Source organism: Triticum urartu, chromosome 2 (genome assembly GCF_003073215.2).
Source record: "Triticum urartu cultivar G1812 chromosome 2, Tu2.1, whole genome shotgun sequence".
NCBI lineage: Eukaryota > Viridiplantae > Streptophyta > Magnoliopsida > Poales > Poaceae > Triticum > Triticum urartu.
In genome coordinates, this window is record NC_053023.1 from 274,492,630 (window position 1) to 274,512,976 (window position 20,347).

Consider the following 20,347-nt stretch of genomic DNA (forward strand, 5'->3'; position numbering starts at 1 on the left):
ACGCTCTGGGAATTTTAGAACTGAAGAAGCACAGACGGGCTGCACAAATAAATAAGATATAAACGTTTACTATCCAAGAGCAGCCGTGCCACATATTCAGAATTTCCTCGCACCATTTGTCATACACAAAAGTCATGTATGGCTATCAGGCACAACTTCTATATATAGAAGGACCAGTAAGGGTCTCGGGAACCAACTAGGAGTACATGATTTCAATCAACTCGATGCTCATCAGTACTAGAATTATTGGATAGGAAGTTTAGATTTCTAGCAGCACACGCACCAAACTTGGAGATTTTTCTTGAACTTATTTAGGTGACTGAAGACAAGCAATGAAACAGATATAATAACAAAACATTCATTCTCATACAGCTAGGGAGATGTAAACAAACTGTTTTACTACATTGCAATGTTGACTCAGTGGTGCACTAGTTACAGTTATACATAAACTCCTTACCTTTTTCAGTGAAATTGTCGAAGGGCTCATTTATTTTTCGTTCGAATTTACCACGTTTCTCAATTTGAACTTTTAGAATTTTGGTCAATGAACTTCAAACATATAACTATTCATTTTTTATCCATTTGAACTCCTATATGAACTCAATTATTTTTAGACATACGAACAAACATCCCCCTATTTCTCGACTTTGAACTCCTGTATGTTTTTTCTTTTAGTTTACGGTCTCTCATGTCTGAATTGATGTACAACATCATCATATGCTAAATTTGCTAGTCCAACATCATAATCTGGTGTCCCATCGAAATCTCACTCCTATCTTGAGGAAGTAGAACTCTGCAATTTTTCGTCGTCGACTGAAGATCTCATCAGTATAAAGGAACTGAAATTCTCTAACTTTTTTGTCAATTCAAATGTAGAGGGGCATTACCATCAGAGGATCTGCAGTAGCCAGTCACAACACTTTGACTCAACCTCCATCACCAGTTGCTCCCTTGCACCCGGATGACTGTCCTTAACCTGGCATACAACATTATTAGAACTTGCAGGTTCTCCACACTAGCACTGGGATTTTTCTTTTCCTACCTTTTAACTAAATCAAACTTCCGGACTCGCTCTATGACAATGACTGAACTTGCACATGTCAGCCATGGCATCAAGCAGCAACTAGAAGTAAACAATTTTTATAGCACTAAAAAAGCTCACAACATCACATCAATAAGCACAATGGGTGGATATCACAGTGATGCCAAAGAAGGCACATCTATCCACTAGCAGGGTTAATAGTCATCCACCTCAAGTTGGAACTCTTGAATAAAATGAACAACAAAGCATAGTTGTGGGCTAAATAAAATGAACAACTGTCATCCCCGTCTCCTTGTCTGAGCTTTAGTTTAGAACATAGTTCTTGAACTTACTAATTAGTATAACATGTTCTCACGCCGGCGCACAATGTGTACGGAGGAGCTCTATTCTTTCTGTGTGAATATTTAAGAGGAAAATCAACCTTGAATTGTAGGAGAGAAGAGAAGTCTGTGGCCGCGGGGATGCCCCTTCGGTACCGACATCCAGCAGGGGAGCCTCGCATGGTAGTAACACACATTGGTCTTTTTTTGTGATTATTCATGAACTGATGATAAAATCCATAGTGAACTGTGACACCTGGTGTATGTTTCTTTTTAGTACAGGGCATGATTGGAACTAGTACTAAGTAAGCAGTGTAGGGATTAGCAGAGCAGTGTATGTTAATCTCAATGCTCTTTGAACTTTTCATGTTGTTTACCTCTGCATGTTTCAATAAATCCAGAAAACGTATGTGCCAAAGGAGAGTCGTTGAATGGCCACGAGTGTTGACGGTGAACGGCCAGTGGTGCCAGTGGTGAACGCCCTGTGCGCCACGCTGACGGCCGGAGACGAAGGCCTGCCGGAGGCCAGGGGACTGCCAGCTCAGGGACAGGAGGCCCGGCTGTTCGAAGGACGATGCGCGACAGTTTGAGTTAGCGCCGGAGGAGAACCTGGTGGAGCACCTCGAAGGCGGTGCTGCGCCTCCACCACGATGGTGTGCAGCGACGACGAAGTGGGGACAAGCAGTAGCGCTACTGGTGGTAGATGGGGCGCTCGGTGACGCGCCGAGGGAGGGGGGCGGTGGTGCGCTGGGAGAGTGGGACGGCATCGGCGCGTAGGGTTAGAGGGGGCCGGCGGCGGCGCGCGGGGGGGGGGGGGGGGGGGGGGGGGGGGGGGGGGGGGGGGGGGGGGGGGGGGGGGGGGGGGGGGGGGGGGGGGGGGGGGGGGGGGGGGGCCTGTGGCGGCAGGCTAAAGGGAAGGCCGGGTGGCGGCGCGCTTGGGGAGAAGGCCGGCTGGCGGCACGCTGGGGAGAAGACCGGCCGACGCGTGCTTGGAGAGGAGGTCAAATGGCGGCGCGATTGAGGCGAGGCCGACCGGAGGCGCGCTGGGAGAAGGCCGTCGCTAGGGAGGGAGGCGGCCGGAGCTGGGGAAGGAGGTCGTCAGAGTTGCGGGGGACGGCGCCCGACGGTGGAAGGTGGAGGTGAATCAGGAGGCTGTGGGGTGGCGAGTGGATAAGAGTTTTCTTTTTCTCCTTGGATAGGACGGGCACATACCGGTTCGGGTTGGTGTTTTTGTTTCTGATGGAGGGCGCTATATATAGGAACGAGAGTAACAGAATATTATTCTGTTACTGGTAACAGAATAGCTCTGTCTTATATAGATAGTAGCACTATTCTGATCCTAGGATCAGAATAGTTATTCTGATCACACCGGCTCTATATAGGGTCTGATCGCATGTTTCTGAATCTGGAAACGTTAAGAAGGCTACCCACTCGAACTTCCCACTCGAAGAAAAAAAACACCTAAAGTCATCGCCGATCCCCACACAACGCCGCCGCCGGCCGACAGCATCTGGCAACCACGCGCCACCACGGCCTCCACCGCCATACGCCGTCGTGGACTCTGCGTTCGCGCTCTCCGCCGGCGGTCTCCCTCCCCTGCTTATACCTACGGCGGCGGCCTCCCTCCCACTGCTTCAACCCATGGCGGCGGCCACCACTGCGCCGCTTTCCTCGTGTCCCACGTCGCCGGTGCGCTCTCTCCCCGGCGGCCGACTCGCCTCCTCTGGCCCACGCGTCGTGCTCCTGCGGCCGCCCGCCCACGCGCACTGCCAACCAAGCTCCGCCCTTGCATCTCGCCGCCACGACCGCTCCTCCACATCTTGGGATGCCGGCGCACCACCACCCTCCAAAGGTCACCGGGATCTCGCTGCAGCCCGCCCCTCTGTGGATGAAGACCCCCGCGAGCCACTTCTGCCACATCTGTGATCCACCTCCGAGCAAAGTCCTAGATCCTCCGACGAGGATCCAGCTCCTCCCTGGCGCGCCGACGGAGACCCGCACACTCCACACTGGCGCCATCTTCCGCTCGCCTCGAGCTCCCACCGGCTCGCCCTGCCGCTGGTGCTATGCTCCCCATCGCCGCACATGTTGTCGTCCATCGTGCCTACCACACCACCACCTGCAGATGGAGAAGACCTCGGCTTGCAGGTAGAGGAGGCCTCGACCTGCAGTTCTACAGTAGATGTGTCCAGGTAACTCTGCCAGGTAGTTGTGCCGGCTTCCTACTGTTTGAAAGATCGCAACACGGGTCGGCATCAACATGTTTGTCGTAGTGCAGTCCTAGTTGAGCCTCCCTTGTCTTCCTCATTGCTTGCGTTGGTGTCCAGGCCTCCAATCGAACGGCTGCTTGGCCGCAAGATCAGCACAACAGCATGCTGATGGCATCTATTACCATGTTCTCATGGGAAAAGCAGCTAGCTTGCCTTGAAGCAGCATCCATTACCTCGCGTTCTCCTGGTTGCTTCCTCCAACACAAGGACGAACAAAGTGATTAGTTGGTTTGCTGCTACTCTTCTACTACAGTGTGTCTTTAGATTCAAAGAAGTTCAGCTTTGCGCCAGATAAAAGTTCAGTTTTATGTCCCTGCTCGCTCCCTCTCCCGTTTGCGCATTTCTCCATGGCTTTATCTTTGTTGAATCATAGATTAACTAGAGCGACACAGAACCTCCTGACATCAGCGAATAGTGTGTGTGGCGATGACCGCGGACGACATGTTGTGTGCGTGCGTGATGTCACTATTGACTTCTGCTGTCATACAAAATTAGTTGTTGTTTTGAAGATTCTATACAACAGAAATTTAGGGAAATCAACTTGTTGTGCTACTGTAGATGGGTAGCATTTGGCCGCCCATGTGGGTGTTTATTCTTATTCCTTATAAAGAGGAAATTGTATGTGCTAGCTCATCGGATTTGTATAGAAAAAAATGAATGATTATGTATTCAACAATTATGTGATCTTGTAGGTTTTAGCATCTGAAATGTATTGAGTTTTCTATGTGTATTACAGCAGTCCAAAAAGTTGTTTACCAGCGGTTTGCTAGGCCGTCCGATACAGGATCTGGACTTCGGACAGATAAGTGAGGCACGGATTGCAGGACACGATCTCACCTTGCTTTTTGTGTGAGCAGGAGGAGGGCACGGTGGATCACATCCTCATACATTGCGTCTATGCCAGTCAGGTGTGGTTCCAATGCTTCACCAAGGTTGAGATCCCTTTGGAGCTGTTGCCACATGGACATGAAAGGGTGGAGGACTGGTGGGTAGCTTCGAGGAAGAGGGTACCGAAGGTACAGCGGAAGGACTATGATTCTTTCGTCACGGTGGTTTGTTGGAATTTATGGAAGCAGAGGAATAGTATGGTTTTTGGTAGGAGCAACATGTGTAATGAACTAGATACGGTCAGGGACATTCTCAGGGAACGCTAATTATGGGCATTGGCGAGAGGGAGTGGAGTGCTGCATTTTTGTGAGTAGTCGCTTTGGAGCTGGTTGAGGAGGATGTAGGCACGCCTTCTGGTGATGCTCGCGGCTTGTAATATCTTGTAAATATTTTTCTCCCTTTCTATAAAGCTAAGGCACGTCTTTCACGTGCTCTCAAAAAAACAATTCAATATAAATAGGAATAAATTTAGTTATATATGTGTGTACTACAGTAGCAGTTTGGTAAAAGAAGGCATTCAACATAAGGGTGCAATGCGACAGAAGAAAAAACAACATGGGATATTGAAACAGAGGGCCGTACCTTAATTCCCAGAAACGAGTGCCTTTTCTATATGGTTGTGTCCTTGCACTCATTTTTTTCTTCTGGAAATGTCGAAACGAGAATGACGGAAAGATTATTGTTAATTTGTTCCTGTGACGCTATAGATGTTTGTTTACACTAAAAAAAGTTCAAAAAAACAACACACTTGCAGTTTGTAAAATAAACAAAAAAAGGTCAAAAAGGACGAAAGGTTCAAATTAAAATAACATATCAGTTGAATGTTTATAACTTTTTGGAACCTTCCTATTTCCAAAAAATCAAGAAGTTCAAATGAAGTAACAACAACATTTTTTCATGTTTCTAAAGAAATGCCAAGAAGGTCAAACTATAAAAATAGAGCAGTTCAAAAATTATTTAAAAAATGGATTTCCCCATTTCTAAAAGAACCTAGAAGTTGAAATTAAAAGAGCGGAGTGTTCCATGTTTATTGAAAAACTAGGTTTTTTTGTAAACGAAAGAAATAAAACCAAGACGTCCAATATAGTAAATAGAGCAAAAAAATAAAAAAAACTTAGATCTTCCCTGTTACTGAAGAAATAAAATCATCAATTTGATGTTCAACTATTTGTTCTTGTGCTTTTAGAGAAAATGGATTTTCCTCGTTTCTACGAAAAACCTAGAGGCTCAAACTTAAATAATGGAGAAGTCCAACGTTTATTAAGATACCAAGAAGGTCAAGTTAAAAAAAAGCAGTTCAAAAAGTATATATACTAGATTTTTCTTGTTTTTTAAAAAGCTCTAGAATTTCAAATTTAAATAATTGGGCGGTTTGATGTTTTCCACATAACTAAGACTTGAATCGTTACTAATGAATAACACCAAGAAATCCAAATTGAAAAACCAAGAAGTTCAATTAAAAAATAGAATAGTACAATGTATATGAAAAACTTAGATTTTCCTCGTTACTAAATAATAAACCAAGAAGGTTAATTTAAAAATAGAGCAGTTCAATATTTATTGCAAAAAACTCGAATTTTTCCTATTACTAACGAATAAACCAAGAAGTTCAGTTTGAAATAACGAAGAAGTTCGACATTTACTAAAAAAAACAATTCTTACCATTTCTAAAAATACACAAAGAGGTTCAAAAATAAGATTTTTGCCATTTTTAATAAAAAGAAACTCTAGAAGTTCATATTGAAATAGCGGGCTGGTTCAATATTGATTAGAAAACTAGGATTTTTCCATTACTACAAGGAAATAAATTAAGAAGTCCAAATTACAAAAATAGAGATGGTCGATATTTATAAAAATCTTAAGTTTTTCTTGTTACTAAAGAATAAAAATGAAGAATTTCAAATTAAAATAAAGGATTAGTTCAATGTATACGAAAAACTGAAATTCATTTTGTTTCGAGGAAGAATGGAAGCAAGAAGTTCAATTTTAAGAAAAATTGTATGATTCTAAAACTATAATTTTTTTCTCCAAAGAATAATACTATGAATGTTTTAGGATTTATGAGTAAAAAACGGAGAGTAGTTCAAAGTGAAACCAACCATCGGTTCAACTACTACATGGAGTGTGTTTCATATAAAAAAGAATAAAAAGACAAAGTCTAAAAAGACTTTAGCTAGAAGTTCACGTGGTCGGCCTATGCAGTTCAAAAATTCTTGTAAAGGAGGTTCACTATGTATTTACTTGTGCAAAAACACATAAAATGTAGTTTGTGTTTTGAAACAATTTTCTCAATCCATTACAAATTTGAAACACAATGCTTGACACAAAAAATGTTCTTTTTATTCAACAAATTTCCAAGGGTATATCATATTCTTATTCCAAAATAAATGGTTAAAAACAAATTGGTGTATGTTGTTTGGAAAAAGAGTTTAATCATATTAAAAATAGTTATGTCCTTTCAACATGTTTCTAATGGTTTATCATTGGTGGAACTCCGAGCAACGGGTGAGGAATTACAAACAAAAAACACGTGATAGAAGTTCAAGGTGAAAACAGCGGGAAGTTCAACTACTACACGGAATATGTTTCAGATAAGAATATAAAATAAAAGGCTTAAAAGATTTGTTGCAAGAAGTTCACGTGCTCCTCCTAGCATAGATCAGAATTCATGTGTGAGACGTCCGTCGTTCATTTACATGTTGAAAAAAGGCAAAAAACGACGTTGTTTTGCCATTTTAAAATCTACTCTCAAACGGCAACGAATTTGTAACACATGTCTACATGAAAAACTTGCTGCTATTCATAAGTTTTCTACCGGTATATTATGTGTCACATTTCGATGAACGGTTCAAAATTTTCATGTATACCATTTAAAACACGTATTTATGTATTCAAAAAATTCTCATTTGTTGAAAAAAGTTCATAATGAAAATAACGAGAAGTTCAAGTACTGCAAGGAATGCATTTCAGGTGAGAATAGAAATACAGAAAAATAAAAGCTTAAAGGGTTTGTTGAAAGAAGATCAAGTGCTATGTCTGGGGAAGTTCAAAAATTCTTGCGAGAGAGGTTCACCTTGTATTCCTATGTTCAAAAAACACAAAAAATAATTTTTTTATGTTTATAAATAATTATCTCAATCCACAAAGAAGTTTAGTTATTATTTGGGAGCAATTTGATTTCAAAAAGAAAATAAAAAATCAAATTTTAAAAATGGAAAAAGTTCATGTACTACATGGTCTGTGTTTAATATGTGAAAAATGCATTAAAAGGCAAGGTCCAATTTTGTTGTTGTTATAAGTTCAAGTCCTCAGTCGGAGAAAGTTCAAAAAATATTGTGAGAGAGGTTTGTACAAAAGGAATATCATTTGTGTAACACTGACGAAATGGATGAGAAAATTACAAACGAAAATACGTCAAAGAAGTTCAACGTGAAAATAGCAGGAAGTTCGACTACTATAGTGAATGAATTTGAGATGAAAAACTTTTAAAACCATCGCGAGTATGAAACAATGATCAACACGGGAAAGTTGCGTGTTTACATCAGTTTTCTACCGGTATATTACTTGCTCAATTCCGGTGAGTGGATGGAGAGCTACGGGCAAATAAAGCACGTGAAAAACAGAATGAAGTTCAAGTAGACATGCCGAGAAGTTCAGGTTCTTCACGCGGTGCATTTTCGAAGAATCTGTTTCACGATAAAGGCAGAACGAATGATCTCACCATTTTCGAAATTACTTGAAAATGTCTTGGAATCACAGAAAACCATCAACATGAAAAAGTTTCACATTTTCCTTAGCTTTTCAACTGTATATTATTTGCCCCATTTCGATAAATTTTGTAGAAATTACTGCGAGAATATGTTTTTAGCCATTTTCAAAGTTGACTTAAAACAATAAGGAAATGGGACAAACAATATATACCAAAACTGTGACGTTCGGATAATTAAGTTACAGTAATCCCAAGTTAATGGCGCCACATCACCACTCTTACTGTTGCTAATCCTTGGTTGATCCAAATCGTGATCCAAATTCAAATTCAAAATTCTCAAACACGCAAAATAAAATGTTCAAAGTGTGGCAAATATTCCATAACTAATTATGGTGGTGACCCAACACTTTTGCAAAGTATTTAAATGCCCTTTTGTATATATAATAGTGGCATAACCAATTAAATAAATGCCTTTTATTATTTATAAAATGTTAAACTATTTTATTTGGGGTTTAAACTTTTTGTGGCACTGGGATATTTTGAAACACTAATTTAGGTACTATGAATGTATTTAATAAAACAATATATATAGAAAATAAAATAGAAAACTATTAAAACAGAAAAAAAAATATAAAAAGAAAAGACCCCCCATTGGGCCTGGTGGCCCAGCTGGCCGCTACCAGGTAGCCCACCCGCGCTCACTAATCCTCCTCCCCTGTTCACTACGCCGTGGCCGCGCCGATGCCTGCCACGGCACCATCCGTCGCCGTGGCGGCCATCCGGCGATCCCCTGCCTATATCTACTCCCCGCGGCGCATGAACCCTAGCCCCCTCCTCACTTTTCCCCATCGCGCCCCCGTCCACTCCTCGCCGTGGGCGCCCCGATCTGGAGCCACCGCGCTCGTCCCCGTCGTCGTCCGCCGTCACCTCGACCTCTGCTTCCTCCTCGACCACGACCTCGAGTAGAAGACCGCCTCAACGTAGAGATCAACGCCGCCCCTCCACGTCGGCCATCACCTCCGTCCGCTATGGTCGCCGTCGTCTTCCATGGCTTCGGCACCGCCCTGCAGCTACTAAGCCGTCGAAGGGCCACCTTGTGCCCCGCGGTGAGCACCTTCCCCCCCTTCCGTTTCTTGCACCGATGGCCGTCGTCATGCGTGAACACCCCGCCGCCGCCCGAGCTCGTGCTCCTCGCGGCCACCTCGTCCCTGCCTCGCCTCCACACCTACCCCGCACGCCGATCGCGTTGTGCTCTGCTCCATCGCGTGACGCGCGTCCCGGCCCCCACCGCGCCTACCTGGCCATGGCCGCGCCCGAGCCCCTCCTCCTCCGCAACCTCGCCCGGCGTCCTCTGCCGCGGGCTGCGTTGCACGCGCACACGCCCGCCGCCTTCAGCCGCGCTCCGTCTACAGCCCCCTTGGCGGCGCTCCGCGTGGGCCCTCCGGCGCCTGGCCATGCCGGCCCGCACCCGCCGCTAGTCGCAGCTCCCGGCCGACCTGCTGCCGCCTACCCATTGTCCGCGCCCGCCTTCTCCTGCTGTCGCTGCCTGCTGCAGCTCCGCGCTGGCCAGTGCTCCGTCGCCCGCACCAGCTCCTTGCGTCGGCCGCCTTCGCCCGCAGTCGCATCAGGCCCGCTCGCCCCGCTCGACGCTGGTCACACGTCTCGCCGCCGCCTGCAACTACTGCTGCATTGCGCCACGCCCGTGCCGCGCATAGCCGTTGCTTACTGAACTGCTGCTAGTAATTGTAGCTGCTACTAGAGCTAGCTTTTCTAATTCTACATTGATTAGCCATCTGGACAACCCCTAAACTGCGGCTAAACAACTGTTAACAGGAGTAAGAATAATATTTCTAGGTAGTACACTTGTCAAAGCTCAAATGTTTCCATTGGACCAAATCAATTTGATGCATGGATTAATTCCTATGAAAATCACAAAATGCTATCTTTTCTAAATAGAGAACAGAATTAACCCCTAGCACTGTATGTGTGTGTTGTGTATATATGTGTGTTGTGTGTACACAGTGCGCGTGTGTGTAGTGCGTGTGTGGCCGGCTGGACTCTGTCCACTAATGGCCGGCCCTTGTTAATTAGGCTATGTTTAGCTTAGGATTAGTTTAGTGCTAATTAGCCCTTTTAGCAAATGACAAGTGGGTCCCATCTAAATAGATTAGATAAATATTTTGGAAATTATTAAATCAGTGTCATATGGGCCACCACCTCTCCTTTTGACTAGTCACATTGACTTGGTCAATTTGGATTTAAATTAAACTCAAAATTCTAGAATATTGTTAAAATTTTGGAAATTCATAGAAATTAAACCGTAACTCGGATGAAAATGTTTTATACATGAAAGTTGCTCAGAACGACGAGACGAATCCAGATACGCAGCCCGTTCGTCCGCCACGCATCCCTAGCATAGCGAACACGCAAATTTCCCCCACCAGTTCATCTGTCTGAAAACGCGAAACACCGGGGATACTTTCCCGGATGTTTCCCCCCTTCGCTCATATCACATATCCCTGCGTTATGTCACCCCTAGCACAACGTATTGCCGCGTCTTGCTTTGTGTTACATTTGATTGCTCTGTTATTTATTGTGTTCCCCCTCCGTTACTTCTTTCCGGTAGGCTCCGAGACCGTTGCTGATACCCCCTGTGATCGGCTACATCGACGACGACCCCTCTTTCTTGCCAGAGCAACCAGGCAAGCCCCCCCTTTGATCACCAGATATCGCCTACTCTTCTCTATACTGCTTGCATTAGAGTAGTGTAGCATGTTACTACTTTCCGTTATTCCTATCCTAATGCATAGCCTATCCTTGCTACTACTGTTGTTACCATTACCTGCTATCCTACTGCTTAGTATAGGATGCTAGTGTTCCATCAGTGGCCCTACACTCTTGTCTGTCTGCCATGCTATACTACTGGGCCGTGATCACTTCGGGAGGTGATCACGGGCATATACTATATACTTTACACAGTTACATTACTTATGATACTGTTCGGAGATGGGGGCTGAAGGGGCAGGTGGCTCCATCCCGGTAGAGGTGGGCCTGGGTTCCCGACGGCCCCCGACTGTTACTTTGAGGCGGAGCGACAGGGCAGGTTGAGACCACCTAGGAGAGAGGTGGGCCTGGCCCTGGTCGGCGTCCGTGGTTATTTCAGAATAACACGTTTAACGAGATCTTGGTATTTGATCTGAGTCTGGCTACTGGCCTATACGCACTAACCATCTACGCGGGGACAGTTATGGGCACTCGACGTCGTGGTATCAGCCGAAGCCTTCGTGACGTCAGCGACTGAGTGGCGTGCGCCAGATTGGACCGTAAGCCTGCTCTTGTATTAAGGGGGCTAGTTCTGCTTCCGGCCGCGTTCGCAACGTGCAGGTGTGCAAAGGGCGATGGGCCCAAACCCCTGCGCCATAGGATTTAGACCGATGTGCTGACCTCTCTGTTGTGCCTAGGTAGGGCTGCGACGTGTTGATCTTACGAGGCCGGGCATGACCCAGGAAAGTGTGTCCGGCCAAATGGGATCGAGCGTGTTGGGTTATGTGGTGCACCCCTGCAGGGAAGTTAAACTATTCGAATAGCCATGATCTTCGGTAACAGGACGACTTGGAGTTGTACCTTGACCTTATGACAACTAGAACCGGATACTTAATAAAACACACCCTTCCAAGTGCCAGATACAACCGTTGATCGCTCTCTCACAGGCGACGAGGGGAGGATCATCGGTTAGGGTTATGCTATGCGATGTTACTTGGAGGACTTCAGTCTACTCTCTTCTACATGCTGCAAGATGGAGGTGGCCAGAAGCGTAGTCTTCGACATGATTAGTTATCCCCCTCTTATTCTGGCATTCTGCAGTTCAGTCCACATATGATACCCTTATTCCATTTGATACCCATGCATATGTAGTGTAGCTCCTTGCTTGCGAGTACTTTGGATGAGTACTCACGGTTGCTTTCTCCCCCCTTTTCCCCCTTTCCTTTCTTTCTGGTTGTCGCAACCAGATGTTGGAGCCCAGGAGCCAGACGCCACCGCCGACGACGACTCCTACTACACCGGAGGTGCCTATTACTACGTGATGCCCGCTGACGACGACCAGGAGTAGTTAGGAGGATCCCAGGCAGGAGGCCTGCGCCTCTTTCGATCTGTATCCCAGTTTGTGCTAGCCATCTTATGGCAACTTGTTTAACTTATGTCTGTACTCATATATTGTTGCTTCCGCTGACTCGTCTACGATCGAGCTCTTGTATTCGAGCCCTCGAGGCCCCTGGCTTGTAATATGATGCTTGTATGACTTATTTTATTTGTAGAGTTGTGTTGTGATATCTTCCCGTGAGTCCCTGATCTTGATCGTAGATGTTTGCGTGTATGATTAGTGTACGATTAAATCGGGGGCGTCACAAGTTGGTATCAGAGCCGACTGCCTGTAGGAATCCTCCTTCCACACTCCTTGGCCGAAGTCGAGTCTAGACATTGCAAAAACTTTCTACTAACATGGTTGTGTGTCTTACGGGCCCACGTCGCCATTTGGGTGGTATTAGGATCTTTTACTCCTCATCTATACTCTGGGACTCTGAGCTCTTTTCTATTCGGGTTAAATGATTTTGCTAAAAACAAAACTAACTTTAGGTTCTCGATAATACTTTCTCCCAGAGAGCCCCTCATTTCACATGATCGCCTGATGCACTAGAAGATTCCGAAGTACTCTACGATGTTTTCTCGAGTCTTTGTGACCTCGCATTTGCGATATCCTTCCACCGTCAACCCCTATGAAAACTGCACACACTTGCCATTCATACAATTATTCCCCGTTGATCTTGTTATTACAAGATGTCCCGAAATACTCTCTGTTGTTCCGAGAATCCTTTGAGCTTAGTGCCTTGCTGTACTTTGTCACCCGAATACCCTTACGGATAATTCTCGCACTTACCGAGTATCCGCTCATCCCCAGTTGATTCAGGTATTTCACAAAAGTCTTCGTAATACCGTTCGTTCTTCTGAAAATCCTCAACAGCCTAATGATCTTGAAATTCTTGCTTGCTAGCATTATGATTAATCCAATAAGTCTGGTAATCTTATTGGCATCCTTTGTCATTATCATTTAGAGTCTATTGATTTGATATGTTGCGGATGCTTGCAATCCTCAGGATTTATCCTTCCGGCTCAGACATCATTTTAAACATGAGTTGGTTCTCGACCAATCGGATTGCCATCGATTGTACCCCTAAGCATACGCAACTTATCCATCCTTAATCAAAGTGTTTGCTTCTGATCTGTTGGTCGGAAATCATAATTCTTTTGCATTTGAGCTTTGAATTAGTCAGTTGTTTCTATAGTCTGATCTCCTGGCATTGTTTCTTCCTCTGGTTGAGTACCGATGCTCACATCAGATCCTTTGAGGACCACCGGATCCTTTGTTGGATTTTATCCGATAGCGTCCTTCATATTCAATTCCTTTGGAAGTTCTTTCTCCATTGGTAAATCCTATCCTCTGATTGACCAACCATGCTCTGCTTTCGAGGTTGTGATATTAATATTGAAGCTTGTGGTATATGTTTCCACGATACCCTGACGGGTTGAACCTATGCCTTCCTTAATATGTGTGAACTCAAAAGTTTTCATGAGTCATACTCTTCTGGTGTTTTGCTAGATAAAGTCTCAACACTACAACTTCTTCGAAGACGAGAAGTGAATGAAAGGTTATGCATTAAAGAAGTGGGAGTCTACCTTGAACTTTGTGTTCATGCCCATGGACATGATGTAGATCCTATGGAAGCTTCTGGTAACAATAACTATTTCCTTGATAAATATCATCTGGTATCTGTGAATTGATCCTTTCTAACCGTGGTTCCGACCATGATTGTTCCCCTTTGATTCTATTTCTCGGACAAGTTAAAGTACTTGCCTTCTGCAGATCAGTACGCCTTCCCAACATCTATTTTGTTCTACCTTCGAGTATTACCCCCTGGTATCTCGAGGATATCAACCCATTGCACTTCATCTTATGAATTTCTGATGAAGTAGTACCTTTCCCCATCATAGTCACTCCACGGGTTCTGGGTTATCGTCAACCGAGAACACCGATTTTGTGAATCGAATGAACACTGAGATTCGGTACTCCCAGTACTTTGTTGTTGAGAAGTTTAATACTCCATCACGTCACTCCTAGCCGGATCGGCTACATCATTATCGTGCTAAATTTTAACTGTGCTACCGGGTCCTTAATTCCGGAGCACAACTTTCGATGATGAGCTAAGCTTACTCCGATTTCCTCGTCTTATCGTTCCACCTTGAACGACAAGCTTGAATTCGACTTTGTGTCGTATCATTGGTTCCAATAACCTTTTGCTTCATCATTCCTTTGACTTGGTGTCATCGTTGATTGATTACGTCTTCATGAAATCTCTCGACAAATGTGTCATGGTCATCATCAACCTTATGAGCTCTTCCAGGATATCAATCGAATTCATGATGAGAAATACCATCCTTGCTCACGATGATTTGTCTTATCATCGACCACTCTACTACCTTTCCTCCAACACAAACTTGTTCTTGTTTTGTGTTGTACCTTGAGTTCCGTGCTATCCAACAATTGTTCTTCTTTACCTTGGACTATTACCATCTGTCTTGTCAAGGATATCATGCTCTACTTGTCCTTGGGAAGGATATACCTTTGAAATATGTGTTTAAACCCATTTTCCTTTCCATTGTTCTGTTTAATCTGATAATCATATTTGCCTTTCCATTGGTTGGTTTAACGCGTCTTGTGATCTATATGATCTAAGCGGTAATATTCTCCTGCTTATGTAAACATCTCGGTGTACAATTCTGTCAGCAAGACCCTGTTACTATTGTTGATGACATTTCGGTAGCCACCGATGGACGAGAACCTTGCCTATTGGCCCGCCTCGTTCAACGAGCAGGAAAATGGTTCTCTTCGTCCCTTGCCCTTGGTATCGATGTTGTTGCCGACATAGCTGACAGGCTATCCTCTGACATGCCTTGCTTACATGATCTTGCAAGACATCACTGCCCTTCCTACTTTAACCCACATGGTGGGCCCATAACCCACAGTTCCACAGGATCGAAACCTGACTCTCCTGTACACCCCCTGTTCCTAAAGTTATTCCTCGTGCGTGGCCTTGTATGTAATTCATGGACCGCCGTCCTAGTGATCTATTCTGGTATCAGACGCAATACTTATTCTCATTGCTCTGAACCCCTTTCACACTCTGTTCCACACATTGGATGATTGTCTATCCGCTTGAAACTTCTTATGGTACTTTCTTACTTGGCTCTCGATGTGGTTTGTTCAACTCGAGAGATGCTCATGTGTTCATTCCCTGGGATAACCCTAGATGATTTACCCTTATACCATTCTATCGTTGTAGGACAACCCCTTACCTATTCGTAAATACGATGGGATTCTCAAAGAAAGGAAGAAAACTTCATCACGATGACCCGAAACAGAGAAATGAAGAGCTCAACGTAATGGATCGACCTCTTCGAGAAGAGCAACTAAGACCGAGAACACTCGCTAGGATTTCGTGCTCGAGACATCCCCACCTTACGCCTCTTAAATCTCGGGACGAGATTTCTTATAGTGGAGGAGAATTGTGACGTTCGGATAATTAAGTTACAGTAATCCCAAGTTAATGGCGCCACATCACCACTCTTACTGTTGCTAATCCTTGGTTGATCCAAATCGCGATCCAAATTCAAATTCAAAATTCTCAAACACGCAAAATAAAATGTTCAAAGTGTGGCAAATATTCCATAACTAATTATGGTGGTGACCCAACACTTTTGCAAAGTATTTAAATGCCCTTTTGTATATATAATAGTGGCATAACCAATTAAATAAATGCCTTTTATTATTTATAAAATGTTAAACTATTTTATTTGGGGTTTAAACTTTTTGTGGCACTGGGATATTTTGAAACACTAATTTAGGTACTATGAATGTATTTAATAAAACAATATATATAGAAAATAAAATAGAAAACTATTAAAACAGAAAAATAAAAATAAAAAGAAAAGACCCCCCCATTGGGCCTGGTGGCCCAGCTGGCCGCTACCAGGTAGCCCACCCGCGCTCACTAATCCTCCTCCCCTGTTCACTACGCCGTGGCCGCACCGATGCCTGCCACGGCACCATCCGTCGCCGTGGCGGCCATCCGGCGATCCCCTGCCTATATCTACTCCCCGCGGCGCATGAACCCTAGCCCCCTCCTCACTTTTCCCCATCGCGCCCCCGTCCACTCCTCGCCGTGGGCGCCCCGATCTGGAGCCACTGCGCTCGTCCCCGTCGTCGTCCGCCGTCACCTCGACCTCTGCTTCCTCCTCGACCACGACCTCGAGTAGAAGACCGCCTCAACGTAGAGATCGACGCCTCTCCTCCACGTCGGACATCACCTCCGTCCGCTATGGTCGCCATGGCTCCGGCACCGCCCTGCAGCTACTAAGCCGTCGAAGGGCCACCTTGTGCCCCGCGGTGAGCACCTTCCTCCCCTTCCGTTTCTTGTGCCGATGGCCGTCGTCATGCGTGAACACCCCGCCGCCGCCCGAGCTCGTGCTCCTCGCGGCCACCTCGTCCCTGCCTCGCCTCCACACCTACCCCGCACGCCGATCGCGTTGTGCTCTGCTCCGTCGCGTGACGCGCGCCCCGGCCCCCGCCGCGCCTACCTGGCCATGGCCGCGCCCGAGCCCCTCCTCCTCCGCAACCTCGCCCAGCGTCCTCTGCCGCGGGCTGCGTTGCACGCGCACACGCCCGCCACCTTCAGCCGTGCTTCGTCTACAACCCCCTTGGTGGCGCTCCGCGTGGGCCCTCCGGCGCCTGGCCATGCCGGCCCGCACCCGCCGCTAGTCGCAGCTCCCGGCCAACCTGCTGCCGCCTACCCATTGTCCGCGCCCGCCTTCTCCTGCTGTCGCTGCCTGCTGCAGCTCCGCACTGGCCAGTGCTCTGTCGCCCGCACCAGCTCCTTGCGTCGGCCGCCTTCGCCCGCAGTCGCATCAGGCCCGCTCGCCCCGCTCGACGCTGGTCACACGTCTCGCCGCCGCCTGCAACTACTGCTGCATTGCGCCACGCCCGTGTCGCGCATAGCCGTTGCTTACTGAACTGCTGCTAGTAATTGTAGCTGCTACTAGAGCTAGCTTTTCTAATTCTACATTGATTAGCCATCTGGACAGCCCCTAAACTGCGGCTAAACAACTGTTAACAGGAGTAAGAATAATATTTCTAGGTAGTACACTTGTCAAAGCTCAAATGTTTCCATTGGACCAAATCAATTTGATGCATGGATTAATTCCTATGAAAATCACAAAATGCTATCTTTTCTAAATAGAGAACAGAATTAACCCCTAGCACTGTATGCGTGTGTTGTGTATATATGTGTGTTGTGTGTACACAGCGCGCGCGTGTGTAGTGCGTGTGTGGCCGGCTGGACTCTGTCCACTAATGGCAGGCCCTTGTTAATTAGGCTATGTTTAGCTTAGGATTAGTTTAGTGCTAATTAGCCCTTTTAGCAAATGACAAGTGGGTCCCATCTAAATAGATTAGATAAATATTTTGGAAATTATTAAATCAGTGTCATATGGGCCACTACCTCTCCTTCTGACTAGTCACATTGACTTGGTCAATTTGGATTTAAATTAAACTCAAAATTCTAGAATATTGTTAAAATTTTGGAAATTCATAGAAATTAAACCGTAACTCGGATGAAAATGTTTTATACATGAAAGTTGCTCAGAACAACGAGACGAATCATGAAATGTAAGCGGTTTAAGAGCAGTTTTGAAAACCGTTTTTCTTCACACATAAAAAATGAATCATATTTTTGATCGCAATTCTAAACCATTTATCAAAATGAGGCAAATAATATGGCACTGGAAAGCTGTTGTAAAACCACTCCTTCCACATATTGAAAGTTTTCTCTAATTTCCTATGGTTAAAGAGTAATTTGGAAAATTGTAAAATTTCGCAAACCAAACAGCCGAGTTCGTATTTTCGATGTCATTTTTAAATGGCTAATCCAATTTAGGCAAATGATATGGCGTTGGAAAGCTTATGAAAATGTGCTACTTTCTCTTGTTGAAAGTTTGTTCTAATTTCGAACGATTTAAAAGTAATTTAGAAAACGGTACAAGTTCCACCGAGTTCGTATTTTTGAGCTAATTTTTTAATCTTACGCCCGAATACAGCAAATGATATGGCGTTGGAAAGCTTGTGGAAATGCGAAACTTTTTGATTTATATTATTTCTCTCAATTCATTACGGTTTTATGTCAATTTTGAAAATGGCTAAAAACGTATTTTCGCCGTAATTGTTACAACTTTTATCGGAATGGGGCAAATAATATACCGTTGAAAAGCTAAGAAAAATGCGAAACTTTTTCATGTTGATGGTTTTCTGTGATTCCAAGCCGTTTTCAAGTAATTTCAAAAACGGAAAGATTATTCGTTCTGCCTTTATCGTGAAACAGATTCTTCAAAAATGCACCGCGTGAAGAACCTGAACTTCTTGGCATGTTTACTTGAACTTCACTCTGTTTTTCACGTGTTTTTTTGCCCGTAGCTCTCCATCCACTCACCGGAATACTCACCCGAGTTGAGCAAGTGATATACCAGTAGAAAGCTGATGTAAACATGCAACTTTCCCGTGTTGATCATTTTTTCATACTCGCGAAGGTTTTAGAAGTTTTCATCTCAAATTCATTCACTATAGTTGGCGAACTTCCTGCTGTTTTCACGTTGAACTTCTGTGACGTATTTTCGTTTGTAATTTTCTCATCCATTCGTTAGTGTTACACAAATGATATTCTTTTTGTACAAACCTCTCTCACAATAATTTTTTTAACTTTATCCGATCGAGGACTTGAACTTATAACAACAAAACTTTTAGTCTTTGCTTTTTTAAGTCCATTTTAATACAAAATGCACACCGTCTAGTACGCGAACTTCTGGCAGTTATCAATCTAAACTTCTCTCGGTTACATGAAAATATCTAAGTTTTGTATGAATATTAATTTGAATTTCTTAATCTTTTTTACGAAATTTTGAAGTGCTCTATTATTAAAAATTGAACTTCTTATTATTTAATTTTTGAACTTCTTGTTTCCATTCTTTAATAATGAGGAAAATCTTAATTTTCTATAATCTTCGAACTTCTCCATATTTTTAATATGGACTTCCTGGTTTTATTTCTTAAACTTTTTTACGAAATTTTCAAGCGCTCTATTATTAAAAATTGAACTTCTTGTTATTTAATTTTTGAACTTCTTGTTTCCATTCTTTAATAACGAGGAAAATCTGAGTTTTCTATAATCATCGACTTCTCCATCTTTTTAATATGGACTTCCTGGTTTATTTCTTAATCTTTTCTATGAAATTTTGAAGCACTATATTATTAAAAGTTGAACTTCTTGTTTCCACTCTTTAATAACGAGGAAAATCTGAGTTTTCTAAAATCATCGAACTTCTCCATCTTTTTTAATATGGACTTCCTAGTTTTATTTCTTAATCTTTTTTATGAAGTTTTGAAATGCTCTATTATTAAAAGTTGAACTTCTTTGTTATTTATGTTTTGAACTTCTTGTTTCCATTCTTTAATAACGATGAAAACCTTGCCTTTTTATTCATTTTTCTCATATTAAACACACACCATGTAGTACATGAACTTTTTCCGTTTTTATAATTTGAATTTTTTTATTTTCTTTTTGAAATCTAATTGCTCCTCAATAATAACAGAACTTCTTTGTGGATTGAGACAAATATTTTAAGAAGCAAAAAAACAATTTCTTTTTTATGTTTTCGAACATGGAAATAGATGGTGAACTTCTCTCGCCAGAATTTTTTAACTTCCCGAAAAGAGCACTTGAACTTCTTTCAACAAACCTTTGAAGCTTTTATTTTTTTCTATACTTTTATTCTCACCTGAAATGCATTCCTTTCAGTACTTGAACTTCTCGTTGTTTTCACTATGAACTTCTGTTGCTTTTTTGTGTATACGTCAAATTACACACAATTGAAGGTCAGGCGTCATTTGTTTTCCATTTTAAAACATGTAATTGGAGGTCGGACGTCCCGCAATATAAGTTTCGAACCGAGCACGGGG

General features: G+C 43.8%; 1 protein-coding gene across 2 annotated transcripts; it reads left to right on the forward strand.

Moving 5' to 3' along the window:
• Positions 1-2,761: 2,761 nt before the first annotated feature.
• Positions 2,762-4,997, forward strand: LOC125537027. 2 transcript variants are annotated; one of them, XM_048700312.1, is made up of 2 exons: positions 2,762-3,510; positions 4,490-4,997. In XM_048700312.1, the coding sequence occupies exons 1-2, from the start codon at positions 3,188-3,190 to the stop codon at positions 4,623-4,625; spliced, it is 459 nt and encodes a 152-aa protein (XP_048556269.1). In that variant the 5' UTR covers positions 2,762-3,187; the 3' UTR covers positions 4,626-4,997. The 2 variants fall into 2 exon arrangements, with proteins under 2 accessions (XP_048556269.1, XP_048556270.1); XM_048700313.1 differs by having other exon boundaries at positions 2,763-3,554.
• The last annotated feature ends 15,350 nt before the right edge of the window (positions 4,998-20,347 follow it).

What these genes read in the sequence shown, in the direction of transcription:
- LOC125537027 (XM_048700312.1), top strand. Translation starts at nt 3,188, where the DNA reads ATGCCGGCGCACCACCACCCTCCAAAGGTCACCGGGATCTCGCTGCAG. An exon ending in GAGAAGACCTCGGCTTGCAG is followed by an intron (nt 3,511 to 4,489) that starts GTAGAGGAGGCC and finishes TTGTGTGAGCAG; the next exon opens with GAGGAGGGCACGGTGGATCA.